This window comes from Typha angustifolia, chromosome 15 (assembly GCF_048772165.1).
Source record: "Typha angustifolia cultivar Huaian chromosome 15, ASM4877216v1, whole genome shotgun sequence".
Classification (NCBI taxonomy): Eukaryota; Viridiplantae; Streptophyta; class Magnoliopsida; order Poales; family Typhaceae; genus Typha; species Typha angustifolia.
The window spans coordinates 16,603,783-16,626,180 of NC_133253.1; the positions used below are offsets into that span (position 1 = coordinate 16,603,783).

Genomic DNA, 22,398 nt, shown 5'->3' on the forward strand with positions numbered 1-22,398 from the left:
TCAAAGATAAATATGAACCACAAAATAGGTAAAATATAGAATATAATTTGTAAAAGATTCTTATTATTTAATTCATCTATTTAAATACTAGCGGTTAAGAAAACTAATGTCAAAAGTATTTTTGAGGTCTTAAAGTAAATTACAACCATTGAAAAATAAATATTCGTTTAGACAATATGGAGTGAGAAAAAAATGTGATGCTGAAAGCTCAACTTAAGGTTGACAGGTTCAAAATAGTTCAAAGTGATGGAGACTAAACCAGATGACGATGCATGTGTTAGTTGGACCTACTTCAACCACAACATATCATTCCCAAAAGATTTTACTGGAACACAGTTTAAGCTTCAATAAACCATTCAAGATACGCAAATACTTAAAATGTATCTTCCTTGTCATATTACATCACAGCTACCAATAGTCCTCTTGGTGATGGGGATTAGTAGAATTCCTCGCTCAATAATTGAGCTAGTGTAGTTAATTAAGAATAGAGAGTATTCAATGTGGAGTTCCCGGAGGAGATATTGAACACAGTAGTATTATTTGTAATGGAGTAGATTTGGGGCTCTTTCTGGTGCTCCAAGATCACACATTATAGTAAATGAATGCATAGGGATTTGGGGGGCCATATGAGATGGGATGCATGTGATTGCCCTGTAATAAATGGGTGGCCTTACCCAAGCAAGCATTAAAGGAGAGGGAGGGAGGTCCCATGATCTCAGAAAGCTAAAAATTAAAATAAGTATTGGGTGCTACTAACTAATTTTGAATTGCCTGGGGATTGCTTTCGAAGAAGACTCTCTACCTAGGGACAGGGACACTAACAAAAGACACAAGGTTTAAAAGGCTTTGGAATATATATATTTTTTGAAATAAATTCATTTTGAAGTTTTTAAAGGGTTCTCAAACTTACCCACTACCACCACAGGACTCGATTGGTCTTTTTTGAACCACACAAATGGAACATCTACAGCAAAGTGATAAACTAATACAAAGACCCAGGAGCATTTATATATATATATCTCACTCTCTAACAGCCTGTGACCAGGCCCTCTGCCACTCTAGCAGATCCAGGATGTTGAAGAAATAACTCACAAAGAAGAAAAAAGAAAAAATATATATGGAACTATTTGAACTTGAATGCTCTTCATGTGGTCTCCTCTGTCACATGATCTCTAAGATTTGAAAAAAAAGGAAAGAAAGAGACAAATTATAGTTTACCCCTGTATAAATTTGGAATTAGTAGGACCAATTCCAAATGCTTTTGAATCAGTCCAAATAAGAAGGATAGGTTGAAATTGAATCAGTGGTAGGTAATTAATTTGGTGGTACTTCTTTTCTCCTTCCATTTATTTTTTCTGCTTTTCTTTATTTCAGAACAGAAGCTAAGACCCCAAAAGAAAAAGGCATTTCATGACAATCTGAATGAAGAATTAGCAAAAAGCCTGTACAAGAAATAATTCTTTACCTTGTTTTTTTTCCCCCCTGTTTTCTGTTGCTGAATGTTAGGAATCTGAAGTACATATGATATGATTGATTCCATCTCACTCAGTGATTGTTTTCAGCTCTCTGCCTTCCTACAATCCAGAGCAATGTTCTCCTGGCAAATGATGGAGCCTCATCTGCCCTAGAACTCAAGCTATTGTTGCAGCTTCCAACCTCCAGATCCCAGTCCACTTCACTGCCACTCTTCTCCCACCCTGAGACATTGTAATCTGAGACTGTGACAGGGCTAGTGCTGCTCATCTGCAATGGCAACCGAAACGACGAAGCTCGCCTTGAGCTATCTCCTGCAATTGGCTTATCTTTGTTTGATCGAAGCCAAATTTTGGATATCGAGAAGCTCTCCTTTTGAAGACTAGTGGAAGTGAGATTAGCGCTTGCAGTATCAGTTTTAGCTTTGGGAATTCTCGAGGAGTCGAATCCTTTGAACCCTTCTCTTCGCGAATGATAATCGCATTCGGACATCGCGAGCCGGTTCCTTGGCTTCTTTGATGCTGGTTTCTTCTTGGGTGGTGGAATTGCAACTTGAAGCAGGGAATTCTCATCCATAACATACTCATATGACCCCATGGAGAAGCACCTCCTCTGATCCAGATTAGTATCGCCACTGCTTGTCCCTTCTCCCTCGCCTCCTCCAGCTTCCACACTCCTAAACTTCCCAAGCTTGACATGGACCACCTTAGCCTCGGGAGCCTCCGAATTGGCCAATCCAGTTCCAACCTCCTCCTTTGCGGCTATCTCCCCTGGTTTCTGACAAGTTTCGTTGCTCGAAGGCCTGAATTCTTCTTCCCCAGGGAGAACCAAGAGAGCATTTGATCCAGACTCCCACGTCTCTGAGGCAATCTCCCTCGAGCTCTCACTTCCAGACTGTAGAACAAGGACTAAAGGGCTGCAGCTATTGTTGGGGGAGTAGTCAGGGAGAAGGCTACTCCTACAGAGAGGGCAAGTGGAGTGTGACAAGAGCCATGTATCTATGCAGTCGAGGTGGAAGGCATGGCTGCACTTGGGAAGGAGTCTTAATTTGTCATCTCCCTCAAACTCACACAAGCACACAGCGCAATCGAATGGGTCCTTGAGACCTATGATGGCTTTGTAGAGGAAGACTGGGAGGGTATCTATGAAGGATTGGTCTACACCAGCATCATGGAGGTGGAAGAGCTGCTGGAGTTGGCCTTGCAAGACTGTGGCATTGTCCAGGTCCTCTGGCTCTCTGCTTGTGGTTCTAAAGAGGTATCTAACAAGGAGGTGGAGCAACCCAGAGATGAAGAAGATGACTGCCAAGATTATAATTATCAGAAGGATACTTGGGCTTATCCTGTTCTGAAAATTATTCTCGTAGAAGAGAGGAGGTGGAGGAGGTGGTGAGAGTGGTAGTGGGAATTGGAGAGGAGGGGAAAAGCTCTCTCCTTTGATGCTTCCATGCATGGCCCAATTCATGTTTCGGTCTAAACAAAAGCATAGAGAGAGAGAGAGAGAGAGAGATTATATAAGATTAGGACTCACCAGATCATCTCTGCAAGCTTAATTGGATATCACTCCCTTATCTCCAAGATCCCAACTTTTAAATTCTGGGTGTTCTTGCCTGCAGCTCATCAGAGGTCTATTATGTGAGGAAGAAAAGGGCGATGGAATCCTTAATGGGGAGAGAGAATTAAATGGGTTGGCAGTAGATGTGGAAGTGAAATAAATGAATTGATTGCTATAGGGAAAGAGGAAGGTAAGATAAATGTAATAATAAACCCAACAGCTGGGTAAATGCAACTGGAATGGTGCAATTGTGTGTGAGAGATAGACAATTACAAACACACCCTCTTCAAAACCCGAAGCTTCGCCTCTCTTTTCTATTTGACTCTCCGTAGAGAACTTTTTGCAGCAGGCCCAAAGTCCCATTAAATCCATCCATCCATCCCTCTCTCTGTCTCTCTCTCTCTCTGTGGCTTCATGTCTATATGCATCTAAAAGGTTGGGTGAGGAGGATTCATGGATGGGAGCGTTCAACATTGGAAAAGTCTAGGGGTTTCATGGGGACTAGCTCACAATTCATGCCGGCAATAAGGGGAAGCCATGGACCAAACCCAAAATAATGGGTGGCATTTTTGGAGCCCCCACATTGGAGTGTTCAAGTAAAACTTGGATCGCTTGAGATTGGACCAATTGTGGTCTCTAGACTTTGACTTTAAATCAGTGCAATACTGTTTAGTGTCTGACTTTTTAATATCTTTATTTTATTTAAAAGTTGATCAATGGAGAACAAAATTGATCTATTTATTATTATTATTATAATTATTATAATTATCTATGGCTTCCTGACCATTATAATTCAGTGGAGAAGCACAAAAGGCTAACATCGTAATTTGATGTGGTAGAACTTTAATCCACCGAAATAAACGGATAACATTAGGGAATGAATTCTCCCTTTTAACCTTTTACTACCTTAGATATTAATCGTGCTATCAAGATCAACTTACATTTATAAAAGGTTTTCTAAGATGAAAGAAATATTAAATAATGTCCGATTCATGCAATCTAAATAGAGAAGTTGGCCTAATGAATGATACATGATTGATGTAGGTGATGGGGGGACCTACTACCTTTAGGTCTCCTAACATGTAAATGCTGTATGGATGAGGATGGTTATAACTCTACCACAAAATTCCAAACACTTTAAAAGATTATATGAATTTGGATTAATTTGTAAAATTCTAAGTAAAATTATTTTACCTCGTATACTTTAAAAAGTTAATTTATCCCTTAAAATTATTAGTTTTTTTTATTAAACTTAACTAAATTAATGAAAATAATTAAATATTCCTATTGTATTTTTTAGACAAAATATACAGATTTTTAAGATAATATCACTAAATAGCTAAATTAGCTATAGTACTCGATTAAATTTGAAAGAAAAACTAACAATCTTATTTAATCATAAATATAAGAACTGCTTTGATACTTATAAAAATACTGGAGGGTAAAATGATCTTATTTCTAGCTGTATGTTGTCTTTTAAAATGCTTAGTATGTTATTAACTTTGATTATATCAAACATTACAATAAACATATTTTAAGGAGAGTTAGCTCCATATATATATATATATATATATTAGCATATCTATAGGTACTTCTCAATTGCAGACAAAAAGAGAAATACACTCTATCTTATTTTGTTTGGCTCAATGGTACGGAATCCTCTTTTGACTTAGCCTCCAATGATTTAGACTAAAATGCAATAGTTATTTTTTTACCATATTGACCAATCTAAAGTTGAATATAAAGATCTTTATTAGAGATAATTGTAGAAGATTGGGTAAGTGTTTCTACGATCTAAAATAATAAAGATTAGATTTCCGATAACAAATATATTATATATATTTATATTTTTGATATATTTTTATTATTTAAAATTCGATTAGTATTATTTTCGATGTGTTAAAAAATTTATCAAATTCTTTATAACTTTATCTTTAATAAAAATATTTAAATTCAACTGCACTTAAATGCTTAAATTGAATATACAAAGACTTTCGTGTAATTGAGCCAAACTACGACAAAGTTCAACTAACCCTTAGAAAAAAAAAAAAGAATCATAGGATTGAAAATTATGTCCACATTTAAAAAGTTCAAATTTTCTAGTTGGAAGTCTGTATATTTAATCTAACCATGTTGACTAATACAACAAACATATCTATGTAAGATGGGCACAAGCCACCAATTTATAATCTATACATTGAACTCTTGTAAGACTCAACCTAGATCAACTATCCTTTTCACTTATAACATCTCTTGATGCAATTAGATTCGTATGACTAGAGTTTTGTGCTAGGTTTAGACAATTTCTTCTTTCCCTATTCTAAAGGGTTTCTCCCCTACCGGCCACGTGTTTTTCCCCTCCTTTCTTTAAGCCCGTAGGGCTATGGATGTTAGCCAAGAAAAAGACTTATTTCTAGGGTATCGTCCTTCTCTTCGTAATCTATTAACATGAGTGTAGATAATAAAAATTCTTAATATTAGCTTTCTATCTTGTTCTGTTATATCTCTATCAAGTGTGGGACTTATTTAACGGTTAATTGTTGTCATTTCTCCACTCCTTTTCTTCTCAGCTATCAAGGCATACCTATTTTTTTAGAGCACGAATAAGCTATCCATCGACGTACTTTATCCAATAAAAATTGTACCGACTAAGAGCTCGATCAATATACGTAAACATCTCAATCCTAAGTACACAACAAGCACATCAAATTTAGATGCGACAAACTTTTTCGACGCCCAATTTGAGAGGTTGAGTTTCTTTTAGCCGTCATTCATCTAACAATATTTTGTTAGGCAAAGTCCACACACAAATATTTTATTTCAACTCTAAATAAGATTATAAATTTAATACAATTACAATAAAAAATAAATAAAGAGGAAGTAGAAAAGACAAGTATCTAACTTAAACATATACTATACAATTACTAAAACACGTTCATCAAACTCGCAAAAAATATAGTTTAGAAAAAGAGAAAAATCCATGGTGACGTTCAACGATTGACACGGAGTCTTAATAAATTAATAAATAAGTGGTCCCTTGGTTAGGAAAGATAGATGACTTTTTTATACAGTGACGTTTCTTGTTGTTTTAATTTATATCTTTTTACTTGAGCCTCAAATACTATCAACCCTTTTACTTTGCCTCAACAAACCTTGTCATTATGTGGATATAATGTCAAATGGACGTTTCTATCACGTGAAAGCTTGGTTTCAGGAAAAGAAATGTCAACAAGTCTTCAAAGGTTTCGAATAATACTACCTAATACCTCACCTTTGTAAAGTTGTAATTTTTGACTTCTTTTTAACTAGATAGTTATAATCATAGCTCAAAATTTTACCCTAGTTTGTAAGCCAGGCTACAACGTAATTAGCTCATGGAAAAATATGAATAATTTTATAATTTTTATAATTATGAGTTAGAGTATCTGATGTGAATCAGGTCAGATCGAATCATATCAAAGAGAGATTAGGCTCAATCAATTGAGTCTAATTATCTAATTTGGTTATTTAGTTTAGTTAGAGTCTTAGTATGTCATGATTTTATTTAATTAGCTAAATTCAGCTCTGCGCAGTTTCAGGAAAATATTCGTAGAATATTCTACACATATCCAAATAATATCAAACCAGTTGGATAAGGTGGCCTACCTCCAGATCTACAACTTTGATATTCATGACTTCAAAGTTTAATCAAAGAAGAGAAGGAAGACTTGATTAATTGATTTGTTAGGAATTGTTAGGATTGTTTGGAGTGTTTTTATGTTAATTAAGGAGTTCTTAGAGTGAGCCTCTATATATGTGTGGAGGAAACCTGGTTGGGATATCATCTTGTTATTGGAATTGGCTTTGGTCTTATCTTCTTTTCTCTTGACTCTACCCATTAGCACCCTTTCCCACATCCTTCCTTCCACCACCCAAGTTTTTGATCGACTTTCCATAACAACTTCTTCCCTTCACACTAAGAACTAAACCTAGCATTCATATAGTCATTGGAGGGCTATCAAGCTAGGATCTAAGATTTAGAACCGTTGTGGATCAGATTAAGCTGGTTCGTAATAGTATCTACTGCTCGAGATGGTTGAATGAGACCATACAACATATTAACCTAGAGCAATGATGCCATACTAATCAATTAGTTATTAAAAATAATTTTCATCTTTGATAAATTAAAAAATATATAAGACATTTTACATATGTGATTAGATTAATTAATAAAAGATTAGAATTTAAGTATTTTCTTATTATTTATTCTTATAACTGTTTTCTTACCAATTTATTATTATTATTTTTATTTTTTATTAAAAAATAAATAATTAAGAGAGAAATAAAATAGGAATAATTTACTCTTATAATTTAGAAGAGTGATGGATACTTTCGATTGATATGAGAGGAACTTTGGATTAATTTTATTTGGTATCATTTAATTTCACTTTTCAATTGTAAATATAAATTAGTCATATTTTATTTGTCTTCTTAATTATTAATTTTTTTATAAAAAAATAAAAAAAATAAATTAGTAGAAGTCAGCCCAGTCAAATATCTTGCCCTCCTAACTCAGATTGGGTCATTAGTAAATCTCGCATTATAATTGAATAGAAGAGAAAGGGAGAGTGATTAGTAAATCTTGCATTACACTTTAAAAATTTTAAATTGATTAAATCTTAAGACCAGTGAGCTTAGACCGTGCCCAGGCCCGGCCCCTTTTATTATGAGTAAGTGGTACGTATCATTGTGCCCGTCTAATTGATATTTCCTTAATTTTGCGTCCTTTCCTTAATTAATCTTAGGGTTTTTTTTAAACATAGTTCCCATTAAACAATTTATAACATTATAATTGCCACCATATTAGCTAATTTCATAATTGCTATTATGATTATTAATTGATAATAAATAAATAAAAATTAAAAAAACTATCCTTCGTTAGAATGGTATTAGAAAAAAAAGAACTTAATGATTTTAATGGCAAATAAAATACTGTATTAAAAATATAGTGATAAAAAAAAAAAAATCTTACTATGAAATAAATGCCAATCGATCTAAAGTTGAAGACTGGCATCCAATATGATGAGTTTGGAAAATAGAGGACGAGATGCCTCTATCAGCCTTTTATTACTCCACTGTAGGAGAACTAACTTCATAGTTCTCTAGCATTTAACACGCACATTGTAGCACCTATTGAGGTAGTCGGTTTGACCAGTGATTTAAGTACTGCTGAAATAATAGCTACTCCTATTTCAAGCTACTTATAGTTTCAAACTTCCAACTGTTGAATAGTAAAGTTTATTATTTTAATCTTTTTGAATACTAGATTTGAGCAGCACATGTGTAGCGATGTTAATTAGATCTTTTCAGTAGAATTATGTTAATCAATTAAAAGGAAAGAACACAATTTAGTTGGTTTCTGCAGCTAATTAATTCAATCTTTAAGCTGCTAAATCACTCTCAGTACTGCTCCATGCATGCTTAGTCCAACGAGAGAACAAGAGTAATGGAGAAAAACTACTTAGTAATAATGATCAACATGTAAAGAAGAATCACACGAAAAACGATGCATGATAGAACACATACAATCTCAAATTTCAACAACAACACTCGAAACTCAGTATGTTCCTTGATATCCAAAGTTACAAATTAATCAAGCTCAAGAGGGATAGAAGAGAAGCAATAAGATGGAAGCATTGACGGGAGTAAAAGATAATAGTCATGAATTAGAACGGAGTAGAGAGCGGCCACGAGTTACTTTCTCCGAGAAGAAAGTCTTGCAAGGTCAAGAAAATGACTATAGATATCTTAAATATCTATTTATCGAGGAAGGGGGAAAAGCTCGGTGAGGATAGCACCATTGTCAGCTAGCCAGCGTAGCACATCCTGCGACCTTTCAATCTCCTCTTCAGGAACCGACCGAACTCAAAACTCGAAGGAAGAAAAGCCCTCCATCTCAAGCTACATCGTGTAGTATGATATCTACTGGATGAACCATAGATCCAAGGGGAAGCAGCAGAAGGCATATTGTTAGGCTTAGAAACAAAGGGCTCGATTGGCAAGAGGGTATTGCATGTTTAGATGAGATGGATGGAGGAGGTCTACTATATATATACATAGGAAAAGGAATGCAAGGAGTTAATGAGGTGAGCCAGCTGACATTCCCATTTGTGTGTTTCTTTCCATGCTATCAGGAAATGAGAATAAAAGAAGAAGTTAAGCATAGCAGACCCTATCACATGTAATCGAAACAAGATAAACTGGATGGGTAGAAGAAATTAATTAATATAGCTGGGAAATGGATGGTGATTGTAACTGTTGAAATGGTAGGGGAAGTACGAATGTTATGAGTACTACTGTTACTTCTTCCATCACACAATATATTCACATCTCTTATCTCCTAACTCACGCAACTTAGAGGGTGAACTCCAAAGGTTAATGGATTCTACGTAATGCATGCATTACTTTTATCTTTGTCAGACCTACGTAAACACCAGTCTGCACGGTCAAACACTTTTACTATTATTTTTTAATCAACTCATGCCGTAAGAGAGAGATTTCTAACCTTCTAGGTTTCGTTTCTCTTGCCTTTAGAAACTAACTATATATAAGGGAGTACAGCCTAGCCTTAGGTCATTGGAAGTCGTAATTATTCGGGTACAGAGAGAATCCCTGCAAAACAATATCCTATTCTTCCTTCTATTCATCATCATCATCACTCCTATACGAATCAGAAGTGACAGCACACATTAGATGGCTTGCAAACAAAGCCACAGAAGGTTTTCTAACCTCCTTTCTTATGGCTATAACGCTGCTCCAACTACCCACCCCAAGTGGAAGTTAAATTGCTACATGGAATGGGTTGGGGAGTATTTATTATATATGGTATGGTATGGTCACTTCCCAGACTACTTACAATACGGAGCTAGAGATGTTTCCCTGGATGGCTAGCTGTTCATGGCAGTGGCCTTCTTGGCTTGTGGGGTTTAACGTCTACAATTGGGGGTGATTCGATGTAACGAGAAAAATTCGCTTGTCTAGCAAATGTGACACTTGATGGGCTTGGAATCAAATAATGGATGTTGATGTAGCTTTTTCTAGTTACTTTGGTAAGAGTTTTTGAGCTGCATATCAAAATTTGAGCCCCCCTAACTCTTTCTCCTCTTTCTATGCTCTTTAAATTAATTATACAAATAATATGTCTAATATTAGTACAAGTAGTTCGATCTTATCTAATTAAAAGTTCATAATTGGTCCGTTTCTATGAAAGATTGCATCATTTGTCTAATTAAGTTATCGAAGAAGGCGGTCTCCCAAGTGGGTGGCAAGTGGAATCAAGCCGATTCAGACTCAGTTAGGGAGTGAAAACAGACTAAACTTAATTACTAACACATTTTCTTCCCCTATGTGTTCATGTAATTTGCTAAGTATAACAATAGATACGGATTAAATATAAGCTACACATTCATTCTCTGAGTGTATAAAAACTTGCGTTATGATTATTAAATCTATAAATAATTAGTATATATATTAGAAATTCATATCATGACCGTAATGAAAGATCCTCCTATAATGGGACGGTAGCATGATAGAAGCGGTAGATCCTCCTAGTGATTCGTGAGATCTACCATCCAACGGTCCACACTAATCAATTTCTATGGTTAGTTCTTTCATATTATAAACCAAATACTCACTCACATGAGGTAGCGTACAGATCAATGTCCACACCTTATTTTACTATCTCCAACCACTGGTTTATGAACATGCAACCAAAAGAAGAAAAAAGAAAAGAAAAGAAAAAACCCAAGCATAAGAACAAGTTATATGAAATGTTCCAAGTCCTTTAGAACAATTGAGCATGTCAATTAGTTCCTACTGAGTACTAGGTAGCTCATATCTGGTAAATGTTTTGGAAAGCATTAGCATATGATTTATTGTTGAGACCCACTTCTTGTACTGCATATAATCTCTGACTTTGAGCTCAATCTTGCCTTTGCTTGTTGTCATATCTATGGAGTATGTTGCATCTTCCTGAATAGGCTTCTCTGGAGGGCTTACATGCAAGTCATAAATGATGCCTGTGAAACAGATGGATTATATTACGCAAACATATTTAAGGAGGTAATAATACTAGTGTAAGAAACTTTAGCTTACTTTCTTTTGCGCTTGAGAAGGACATTATCATGTTGATCTTTTTGACTTTCAAAAGAATTTGACCATCTCTGTTCATTGTAGCTGAGACTGTTCTTAACCTGAATTTACCTGCAAAGTAACATGAAAAAGGACAGATATGCCTTAGGTTCTATTAGACTTGGGATCTCAAAACAGGATATGAGATCGACTTCTCTTGAAGGCTCTGCATGAGACCAGATATGAATATATTGGATTTGTCTATCATGTAGCATGAACATGAAATTTGACTGCATACATACCATCTGGTGTTGCCACAAGGATCTCATCACCCTTCGCCAGGGCCGTGCGACACCTTCCAAAATCAAGTTCAAATTCATCGTGTACGAGTGTGGGCGAATTCCCTTTGATCTTCTCCCTGTGACCTGGCCTTCCTCTAAGTGTAGCTGCACCTCTCAATGCTGAAACATTCAGAAGAGTTGTTATTTACCCTGTGAAAAGATTGATTCCTCCTAAGCTTACGGGGCACAGTAAGTTTAACAACGAATACATGTAGCTGCAGCAGCAGTGAGGGTGACGATGTTGTTTGCATCAGTGGAGGTCATGGCTGCACTAATAGCTGAGGTGATTTGCTCCCTCTTCGCGCCCACTGATTCTGCTACTTGCACGCATTGTGCTGCAACTAATGCTGCTGCAGATGCCACCGCAGCCTCTTTCAGAGAATTTGGTTGGTTTGGGTCTGCATTTTTCTCCGATGCTATGGCTGCAAGCGCGGCTGCGACTCCTGCAACTGAGATCGCCGCATGAACCTCCGCTCGCTGCAACCGCTCTGCTTCCTTGCGCTTTTGCTTGATTTCCTTCACCCATTTCTTTATAGAGATGCCGCTCCAAGGTGTGAACTTTCGAGAAAGCTGCGAACGAGGAAACGGCTTGCAGTATATGATTACATGATCATACTCTATGGGAAACAATCACTTTGCAAACGTAATGAATGTAACTACTAAAGTACGTAAGAAGTTAAATTTAGCATATTGATGAGGAAGAACAGAGACTATAGGAATTATCTGAGGTTTTTCATGTTTGCCTATTCTTCTGTTCAATATAATCCAAGAAGAGCAGCCTTGTTGAATTAACATTCACATATTTACCATCAAGATCTTAGACGCACGTAACGGATCAGTATTCCTGGTGCCAATTCTATAATCGACATGGGAAGAGGAAGAAGTGCAGCGAATGGTGTTGAAGAATACAAACTTACTATTACGCTAAAAACAGAGTCAGGAAATTGTAATCATTGAAATAATATTAAGTCTTATCCTTACCCATTTCTTTCTCGAGCAGAGATCATAATCTAATTCCGGATGAATTGCCTTCTGCAACCATATCCATGACTGGAGAGAAAAGTCTTTGCTTATTATTTCTATCAGAGACGATCTTTAAAACTTCAAACGTAATTCTATTACATGAGAGATCCAGATTACCTTAAGATCATCGTACTTCCATTGCGGAATCGACTTGGCTCCGCCTTCATCCATCACTAAGCTATGATTGCTCTTCTGCAAACTTCACAGGGTTACTTCTTCCTTTTGCTGTACTGAGGATACAAACTAAATCAATGTAATGCTTGGTTTCAGTCTGCTCACCAACGAAGGAGCTTTCATTTCATTTTCGTAAGCGATGATCGGTTTATCCGTTAATGAAGTCAGCAAGCAATCCTGCGCTTTTGGCTGAAGAACTTGAATGGCAGAGCTGCACCATGCACTCGAAAGGAGATCCATTGGCCCGAGAGATGCTTCATGATCGATAAATTTCACGTCCAAATCCATCACAAGAGGAAAACAAACAGCTCCAAATGGGCTTTCTGATAGATTGCACAATCGTAGCACAATCACTTCTATATAACAACTTCTTCCTCAACAAATTTCACCATTCTCTTTAATGACAACAGACTATAATTGCATCTTTGAGAGAAGAATTAGGTTCCTCACATGACTAGCCCTCCCCACCCAACCACTTTAACCTAACATATAGGGGATGGGTTTATGCATAATTAAAAACTAATCCCACTAGAGAAAGGCAGGTGGAGTGGATCATTAGCACCACCAAAAGCTCCAGTTTTCATCGACAAGGATGGAATCAGAATGGTGGCCTCTTGGCCTATAAAGCTCATTGTTAACTGTCGCTCAGTTCTGGATTAGTGAGGTGCCACCCATGTATTAATTTTGGCTAATTACAAAAGCTAGGGATGTTGGGATGCCACTACCTTAACAGCTAGCAATTGGAAAAAGAAAAAGAGTAAAGATGTGGAGGAACCTTCCAAACATCATTGCCAAACGTGCAGCTAACAGCAGCACTACTGAAGGTCTTAAATTAAGTTTCAATGAGATAAAAAATCAAACTACAGGTAGAATATATAGATTGTAAATATGTTACTGAAGCAGGGGAGATGTAATTTTCCATTTGAGGACCCCAAATGAGCTTAATTTTATCCCTGCTTTAGCTGCAAATTTCTTATGAAGGATTCAAAGGCCAGCAAGCTCGTTCTACCACTCCTCACGTAACCTACAAAGCCAGCTTTTTAATAAGGATAGAATGATTCGAACTAGTTGGGCAACTCCCTATTTTGGCTTTAGAACTGTTCTTCATCACTTTGGGAAGGGAATTTATTATGGGGCTTCTAAGGTAGTCTTCTAGATTAATAAAAAGTGGTAAGCTTTTAGTTTATGGTTCTTCTTTTTCGAGTGGGCTGTTTCTTAAAGAGCATGCGAGGATTGATGCCTCTTAATCATTGTGTATGCTAGTCTTAACCTTTAATCTTGTGTCTATTTATTATTAGCATCATAACCTTTTGAAACTTTAGATAACAATCATAAGGGACTTTATTGATGCCTAAAGCGATCCTGCGGCAAGAATTGGGCCTTTATTAATATCTCAAAGGAAATCATAATTAGGATGAGGCCCAGAAGAACTACATGGGCCACAACTAGTCGTTAGGAGGCCCTAGAAATGCACACATTAATGCCTCTTACTTTTTTAGGGGGAGCAATTTTATTATTTAAGTATACTTATTAATTCTTATCTAGTAGATAGGTTCTTCTCCATGAATATTTGGGTGTAAGGAAGCAAGACTTTATTTATATATATATTTATCCAAAAAAAAGGGGGAAGCAAGAAACTTTCACACTAAAAGACACCTCTAAACATGAATAAGTAACCAAAGAGCCCAATTATTATTCTCCCATCTGAAGCAGTAGCAAAGGCTAGCTAGTATAATAGTATCGCTTGTTGTAACTTCAAGATTAAAAATGCTTTATTTCATTCGTGTATTATATAATGAAAAGGAAATATTTATTTTAATGAATTATTAGTCGGTAAGCTAAATAAAGAGACTAGCGCTTCTCAATATATAGATTGAATATTTGAGCAGAGTCTTCTAATATTAAGCAACACATTATTTAATCTGTGAGCACATGACACCCCCACATATCCTAATGATTAGGCCTAAAAAGATATAAACTTTAATATGAGGTCTAAACTATAAATTACCTTCCTTCCTTCCTTCCTTCCTTCCTTCCTAATATACTATTCTAGACAGAGATCTTCAAAAATAGAAAGGAGATACCAATAGGTCCAATAGTTCGAAATAGCACTTTTTAGATTTCAAGGTCTACGCAATCTCCAAGTAGGGGGCCATTTGGTAATTGAGATAAAAGAGAGTTTATCCTGAATAAATCCTCTTTTATTTTAAATATTCCTGCCAAACAAGGGACCAATACGGGATAAAAAAAAAGCAAATTAAACCCCCACTTTTTGCGATATTTTTATCCCAACTTTTCAAATAACTAAATTGCCCCTCCCAAAAAGGCCAAATTATTGATTTATGTATAATATACACTTATATCGACTATAATATATTTGTACTGAAAATATTTCAATATGAAATTCTCGTCTATGATTGTATCTATATTATATAAATTATGATAAAGTAAATTAATTAGCTTTCTAGCCAGAAATTCTAAAAAAGAATTCTGATATAATAATATAATCTTTTAAAAATATAATACAATTTTAATTACCTATCTTTCTCTAAAGAAAGAAAATAAGAATATTTATGTGCATGACAATAATATAATTTGATCATTTTTATCTCTTATCCCAATTATTATAGCTAAACACCATTTTATCTGATATTTTTATTTCAGCATCACGAAAATGGGATAAAAACCTGTTTTATTCCTCGTTCTATCTCTATCCAATGCTAATTGGCCCTGATAAAACCTTGATTGACAGTGAAATCTCTTTTAACAGATATCTCTTTACTTTTACATCTCAATTGTTCCATCCAATTGTCCGTAAACGATGACACCTTAACAAAAGATTATTTTAACACATTGGATTATGTTCAAATTACTTACCACCTATACTTCAAAAGTTTTTAAATCAATCTATGTACTTATAATTAAAGTAACACTGTTAATTTTTCTGTTAAATTTAACTCACGACCATAACTGTTTTATTATTCGACGGCATTATCTAAAAGATCCATGTGTTTTACTTAACAAACATGAGGGATGTAATTTGGTTATTTTGTCGATACTCAATTAAGTTTGACAAAAAAATTAATTGTCTAATTTTAATTATAAGTACATTGATTAGTTTAATTTTCTTTTAAAATATACCAGAAAAAATATTACGCTAACACCCTTAAAAGTATACCCGATTTGCACGGGACCCATAAACTCTTTTAGATTACAGTGTCCCCTTAAACTTTGAATTATTTAAATTGCACTCTTCTATTATTCTACCGTTTGTCTTTTTAATAGACTTAAACTACGTGGTATTCATGATAGATTAAAATGGCTAAAATGCCTTCATTTGAAGGGAAAGATATTAATTTTATTTTGGTCCAACGGTAATGGACCAAAATACCTTCCACTCTCCTTTTTCCCTCTATTTCATTTGGCCAAATAGCTCCTTGCCGACCATTACTATCGTCTAACCCTCCTCGACACGCCACCTTCCCCACAGCCAAAAGATCCTTAAGAACGACCCACGCAATGGTCCTTCGTGGCAGCCCATTCAAGATCCACACGGCGGACCCTCCTCATCAGCATCCACATGGTAGCCCCCCCCCCCTTCAGCAAGACCCAATCAATTGGCCACCACGACAACAAGGTTACGGTCACTTTCATTGCCTCCTTCTATATGCTTGAGAAATTCGTAGAGGAGGCAAGCGAAGGAGACAAGGCAGCTGGCCAAGAGGTTGGGATCGTCTCCGCCGCCTCCTTCTAAGTTAGTTTTGCCGAGACCCATAAGGCGAGCCCTCCTCGGTGAGACCCACATGGTTGCAGCATCTAGGTCGGTATCACTTCCTTCCACACAACCCTTCTTGGCTTCAAGGGCTTCGAGAACAAGATCCACGGTAGTGACAAGGTTGGGGTCGTCTCCGCTGCTTACTTCCAAGTTGCGTCCATCGAAACCCATGAGGCCGGCCCTACTTGACGAGACCCACATGGCTACAACGTCTAGGTTGGCGTCGCCTCCTTCTGCTCAACCTTTCTCAGCTTCAAGGCTTCTGATCCTAGATCCATCGGCAGTTCACAACAACGACGAGGTTGGGGTCGCCTCTATTGCCTCCTTCTATGTGCTTGAGAAGTTCGTAGAGGATACAAGGCAGTCGACAAAGAGGTTGGGGTCGCCTCCGCCGCCTCCTTCCTAGTCGCCTCTATCGAGACCCATAGGGCGGGCCCTCCTCAGCGAGATCCACATGGTTGCAGCATCTAGGTTGGTATCGCCTCCTTCCGCACAACCCTTTTTGGCTTCAAGGGATTCGGGAACGAGATCCACCAGAAATTCACGACAGTGAGAAGGTTGTGGTCGTCTCCGCTGCTTACTTCTAAATCGCCTCTATCGAGACCCATGAGGCCAACCCTACTCAACGAGACCCACATGGCTACGACATCTAGGTTGGCGTTGCCTCATTCTGCGCAACTCTTCTCAGCTTCAAGGGCTCCTGATCCTAGATCCATCGGCAGTTTGCTACAACGATAAGGTTGGGGTTGCCTCCACCGCCTCCTTTTGAGTCGCCTCTATTGAGACCCATGTAGCAGGCCCTCCTTAGTGAGACCCACATGGTTGTGGTGTCTAGGTTGGCATTGCCTCCTTCCGCACAACCCTTCTTGACTTCAAGGGCTTCGAGACCGAGATCCACCGACGGTTCGCTGCGGCGAACCGATCCAAGCCACATTCATCATCCTTCCTGCCTAACGCCAAGGAAGGTAGAAGGAAGTGGAGAGAATAGAGGTTAAGTTGCTAAGAATAATCACATAATTTTACTATTTTAATCTAAAAATTAATAATATGATACATTTATTAGGGGTATAATAGTCATTCAGTATATTCTTTCACTACCGTTTGCCTTTCCATTTAAATCTAAAATTTAAGAGAAACATTATAATCTTAAAAAATTTTGTGAGTTTCTAGAAAAAAATCAAATATATTTGAGGAGGTGTTAGTGTAATTAACATTTTATTTTAACCTCTTTCTTGTATCCTTGCTCGAATTGGTTGTCACATTTCATAGACACCCCCAACGACAAGGAAACATACAGGAAATATTTATTTCATTTCAGAGCAGTACATCACGTCATCTAAGGTCGATTCGTGCTTCCCTTCCGGTCTTATGTTTTTCTTTTTTTAAATCAAAATGTCCACATTCTTATGAGGCGACTCAACAGTCAATAGTAACAACTCGTTAGTTACATCACAACAAAGGTTTTTTCAGGTGTGACACGATAAGAATCTCAAAGGTTTAGTCAATGGAGATGGATCGCCACAAAGTCACAACGACTGGGCCACCTAACGCCGACCGCCTGATTTAGATGTTTGATAATGATCCAACTGTACGGCTACCGGACAACAGTTCTTGCTAACATCAAGCAAGGTCAATTCTCTACGGCCCCCCAATAATTAGCTACTTTTATTTATGTTCGGTTGGGTAAAAATATTGTCACTATAAACTTCACACACACACATATAATGCGACATCATATGATAGATAAATACGACGAACTATGTTTGTATCTTATAATTTTTACTATCTATCTATCTATCAATCTATCTATCTATCTAACAAAAAAAAGGCTACTAGTCGTGCACGTGCATGAGATTTAATGCAGCCCACGGGAGATAAGGACGTGCACATGCACCTTGTCTTTGATAACACTATTGACAAACGCCTCATCTAGAGTTTGCCATCCTCTCCAGTTCTTATAAAAGTACTCAAGAGGGACCATACTTTATGTGACACAACTCTCTCTATATCTCTGTAACTTATTTATATTTACATAAAAATGATTTCATTTCGACCGGAAAAGAAGAATACTTTAGAAACATAACATGTGTTCTAGCCTTACGGGACATTGAAGCTCTAATGTATACAACAATAAAATATAACTTTGATGTATAAATTAAAAAATAGATTGTCACTATTTCTCGCAACACTTGTTCAGGGATATCATACCCACCATCCTTGTGAGAGAGCTGGACTTCAAACTGGTTTCATTTGATAACGTACGTGATTTATTTGAGTACATGCGAGCCTTTAGTCCCCCACTCCAGACGTTTTTTTAAAGAAAACAATGCACAATATCCATTTGTGGAGTGGGTAGAACACTTGCCTGCTTGAAATGTATATCTATTTTAGATTAGACAAGCACCTAAAATTAGGCCGTTCTAAGTAAGTAAATGGATGAGAGGCCCTAGAAAATATATATGATAAGTAAACTCAAGTGGTGATAATAGGGTTTTTTTTTATGTAATTAAGTTTACTCTTCAAAATATTAAGATTAAAAAATAAAACTAGCTAATTAAATTCGGAGCTTAATTTCAAACCAAAAAGATAAAATGTATTTGAAGGCGACTACTGCCATAGCTACTTAAAATAAGCAGGGGTTGAGATTAAATTGACCAAGACTGCAAAATGCTATTTATCCCATAGATAGAATTGCTCATTCTCAAAATCCATCTTGTGGTTTGATAATAAACTCAACGCTGATCGTTAAGAGTTAAAAATTGGAACACAAAAGAGATGCCTCACTTGAATCGTTTATGTTTCCCCGTGTTGGTCAATCAAGTATAAAGCCACTGTTCTTTTAAAATGATTGGGGGTGGGTAAAGCTAGAACAGTTACATGCATTTAAGATGATACTACCTTTCATGTGCACATATATGTCGTTTGCCAGCTCGTGGTCTCTAAGTGATCCAAGTGTACCTTCTTCCAGCTTAGCCTACAGTCTACAGCTAGTTAAGCCCACATGTGCAAGTGAAATCATAGTACCTATTTATATCCTTTGCCCACCATGACTCTCTTCTACACTTGCAAATTTTTATCTGGAGATGAGAAGGCCTTTGGTTTCTAGGAGTCAAGGTAGAAGAATGATCCACTTGAAGAAGAAGAAAACTCTACAATTTATGGTGCTAAGGAAATTTAGAGAGCTCAAGAAGATTGTACCTGATTGCCGAGACGACGATGCAGAGGCGTTGCTTCGGAGGACTGCTCAGTATATCTGCTTCCTAGAGATGCAAGTGATCCTTCTCAAGAGTCTCTCGGATCTCTACGGTGTGTAATACTCTCTGCATCCATCCCGTTTCCGTGGTCAGAATCGATACTATTTGTAATTGTACACGAGTGTGTAAGGGGGAAAAGAGAGCATGCCCTTTACTCCTTTATGTGTCCACCTGCTATATTGTATCTCCCATGTGTTGACCAATGAAGAGATTTAGCTCTCTTCAGCGAGAAAAAAAAAAATGTCATCCTCCTCCAGCTCTATGACTACAACACTCATTCCCTGCAGCTTCAAATCAAGGAAGATCTTTCCATTCTTGCAGTTTCTTGCTTGGTGCTTTTCTAAGATTGCTATCGTAGCGAAGTGTGGATAATACTACAGCACAATCGATTACTCCATCTTTCTTAGCTAAATGCTGTTGCATTTTGTATTTCTAAGTTTTGATTACCAAAATAAGATTCACTGACAAAACCAAAGAACTAAATCGGACTGGTACCGTATTTAGATTGACTTCTTTGACATGGCATAAAGAGAGAGAGATCACCAAGAGTTCGCTAATGGTAAAAAGAGGAATTCTTGTTTCAATCATATTTTATTGTAACCGTGCAGTTTTATTAATACATCATACCTGTCTACTAACTCAGGTCTTAGGAATAAATGGTGTTGATAGTCACATCAAGTTAAAATCTGATGATGAGGGGGGACTGATAATGTACCATGAAAGTCAGCAAAGATGTTATGTCTTTACGGCTTTCAAGCGTCGTATGCAAAAATATTCAACTTATGTTCTAAAAGATGAAGTAAATGATATACGATGAAGTTCTATCAAAGAAAAATTTAGAAGGATTTCAGAGATTATAAGCAGCAAATTTGCAATATCATTACTACGTATGGGCCAGTTAATAATAAAGTAATATTATTATTATACTTTCCCAATCTTCAATAAGAGTATCCAACTGTACATCCAAGACAGAAAGGAAAAAATTATAAAAAAGACAAAAAGAAAAAGAAAAGAAGAGAATAAAAGTAGAGGTTGTGGATAAAATCTGTAAGAGATTCTCTTCTATTACCAGCAACGATTTTATAACACTATGATACCGTTTCTCACAGGTACAAGAATCAAAACTAGGACACTGCATTAGGATAAGGTCAGCAAAGCTCCTCTTTTTGTATATGAAGTTTAATAACATATCCAGAGGATCAAGTTGAATAAATGGTGGTTATAAAAGAAGCTCCCAAGGCCAATCTTGTATTATGGGAAGCTACATGACACTTCTTCTCAAAACCCCTAGACAAAACAAAACCATGTATTTGTGCAATGACACTCTAATACTAAATGTTCCAATGGCCTTCTTTGCTTTAGTTTGATTGATCTGCCAAAAGTACCTTAAATTGAGGGCATACCAAAACATATAATGTAGAGCTGCCGATTCTTTATTGATACAACTCAAAGGGGCTGCATGCCTTTCCAGGGACATATGGAGCCCATCCATGTGTGACCATGTGTTTGCCTGATTTGAACTGCCCATTGTGGTCAAGCACCAAACTAGGAGCATGTGATGTATTTAGAACATATATACTTAACGACTCCTAGACCCATAGTGCTATAATTATACATTGTCGCACAATATGTAGATTTCGATTCCTGCAATAGATAATACAAATGCATGCTTTAAGAGTATAAGTGGACCACTGTTACATGATCTTATCAACAGGAGCTCATTAGATGCATTATAGACACTGTGAGATAGATCCGTCTTGACTGAATCCAAGTAGGAACTTTCCTATATTTTGTTTCGTTTCATTTGAGCTGATCGGCAACTGGTATGACTATCTAGTCAGCATAACTCAAATCCTTGGAACTTTGTGTTGATTCTACCAGCCAAACCTTCAAATGTGGTTTCAGGAATACAAGGCAGTACTGGAAGTCTTAAACAAAGTGGTAATGATGCGATCCATCACATACTGTTATAAAAGCTTAAGTAAAAAAGTATAGGAAGTAAGAGGAAGCCTGGTGTCCTAAATCTTCTCTCAGAAATCTCTATGACATTTTTGAGATAATAATTTGGATGTAATGTCATGATGTCAGTGGTCTATGCTAAAAAGGAGAAAACAATGATGAAAATATCATGGCTCTGGACAAGAAAGGATCAACCAGATCACAGCATAAGATGAAAGACAAAATAATCATCCGATGGCATAACCTAGTAAAATTTCCGCACCTCTTGATCTCTTGTTATTGCTGTGGAGGGATCTCATAAGGTAAAGAAAGTCAGTAGATCTCAACACTCCTCAACATCATAGTTCAACAAGATCCTCTTTGCACCAATTAAGGGACATCTATTTATCAGATTTTAGCACTTTGAAATTTGAATGGAAGAGAAGTGCTGGATGAAAAGAGGGATCTCAAACGGTCCGAAAATACAAATCGAAGACCAATGATAGGTCATGAAATGTCTCAGTTTTTCTGCTTTAGACCTGATTTGTGTCTCAAGAAGAGGGTTGCAATTAAGTCTTGAGTCCCAAGTCTTTAATGGCGCAGATGGTCAACCCAACACATTAGTAGACAATCAACTGAAAATTACCTATCAATGCAAGAAGGTTAAGCTATTCAGAATTTATTTTATTTTATTTTGCACACTAATTCTCATATTTAAGGTCATCTAAAGACTTTTCTAAGGCAGACGAGAATCTCA

General features: G+C 36.7%; 2 protein-coding genes across 2 annotated transcripts; both read right to left on the minus strand.

The window, feature by feature from the left end:
* Positions 1-994: 994 nt before the first annotated feature.
* Positions 995-3,402, minus strand: LOC140779586 (RING-H2 finger protein ATL13-like). The gene has a single exon (XM_073124720.1). It carries the CDS (start codon positions 2,935-2,937, stop codon positions 1,546-1,548), a length of 1,392 nt encoding a protein of 463 aa, XP_072980821.1. The 5' UTR covers positions 2,938-3,402; the 3' UTR covers positions 995-1,545.
* Positions 3,403-10,715: 7,313 nt separating this feature from the next.
* Positions 10,716-13,167, minus strand: LOC140778698 (VAN3-binding protein). The gene is made up of 7 exons (XM_073123532.1): positions 12,780-13,167; positions 12,618-12,692; positions 12,459-12,527; positions 11,687-12,047; positions 11,439-11,597; positions 11,161-11,268; positions 10,716-11,084 (listed from the first exon to the last, which is right to left on the minus strand). Exons 1-7 carry the CDS (start codon positions 12,960-12,962, stop codon positions 10,879-10,881), a joined length of 1,161 nt encoding a protein of 386 aa, XP_072979633.1. The 5' UTR covers positions 12,963-13,167; the 3' UTR covers positions 10,716-10,878.
* Between the last annotated feature and the right edge of the window lie 9,231 nt (positions 13,168-22,398).

What these genes read in the sequence shown, in the direction of transcription:
- LOC140778698 (XM_073123532.1), bottom strand. Translation starts at nt 12,962, where the DNA reads ATGGATTTGGACGTGAAATTTATCGATCATGAAGCATCTCTCGGGCCA. An exon ending in CCTTGTGGCAACACCAGATG is followed by an intron (nt 11,269 to 11,438) that starts GTATGTATGCAG and finishes GTTACTTTGCAG; the next exon opens with GTAAATTCAGGTTAAGAACA. An exon ending in CTTCTCAAGCGCAAAAGAAA is followed by an intron (nt 11,085 to 11,160) that starts GTAAGCTAAAGT and finishes TCTGTTTCACAG; the next exon opens with GCATCATTTATGACTTGCAT.
- LOC140779586 (XM_073124720.1), bottom strand. Translation starts at nt 2,937, where the DNA reads ATGAATTGGGCCATGCATGGAAGCATCAAAGGAGAGAGCTTTTCCCCT.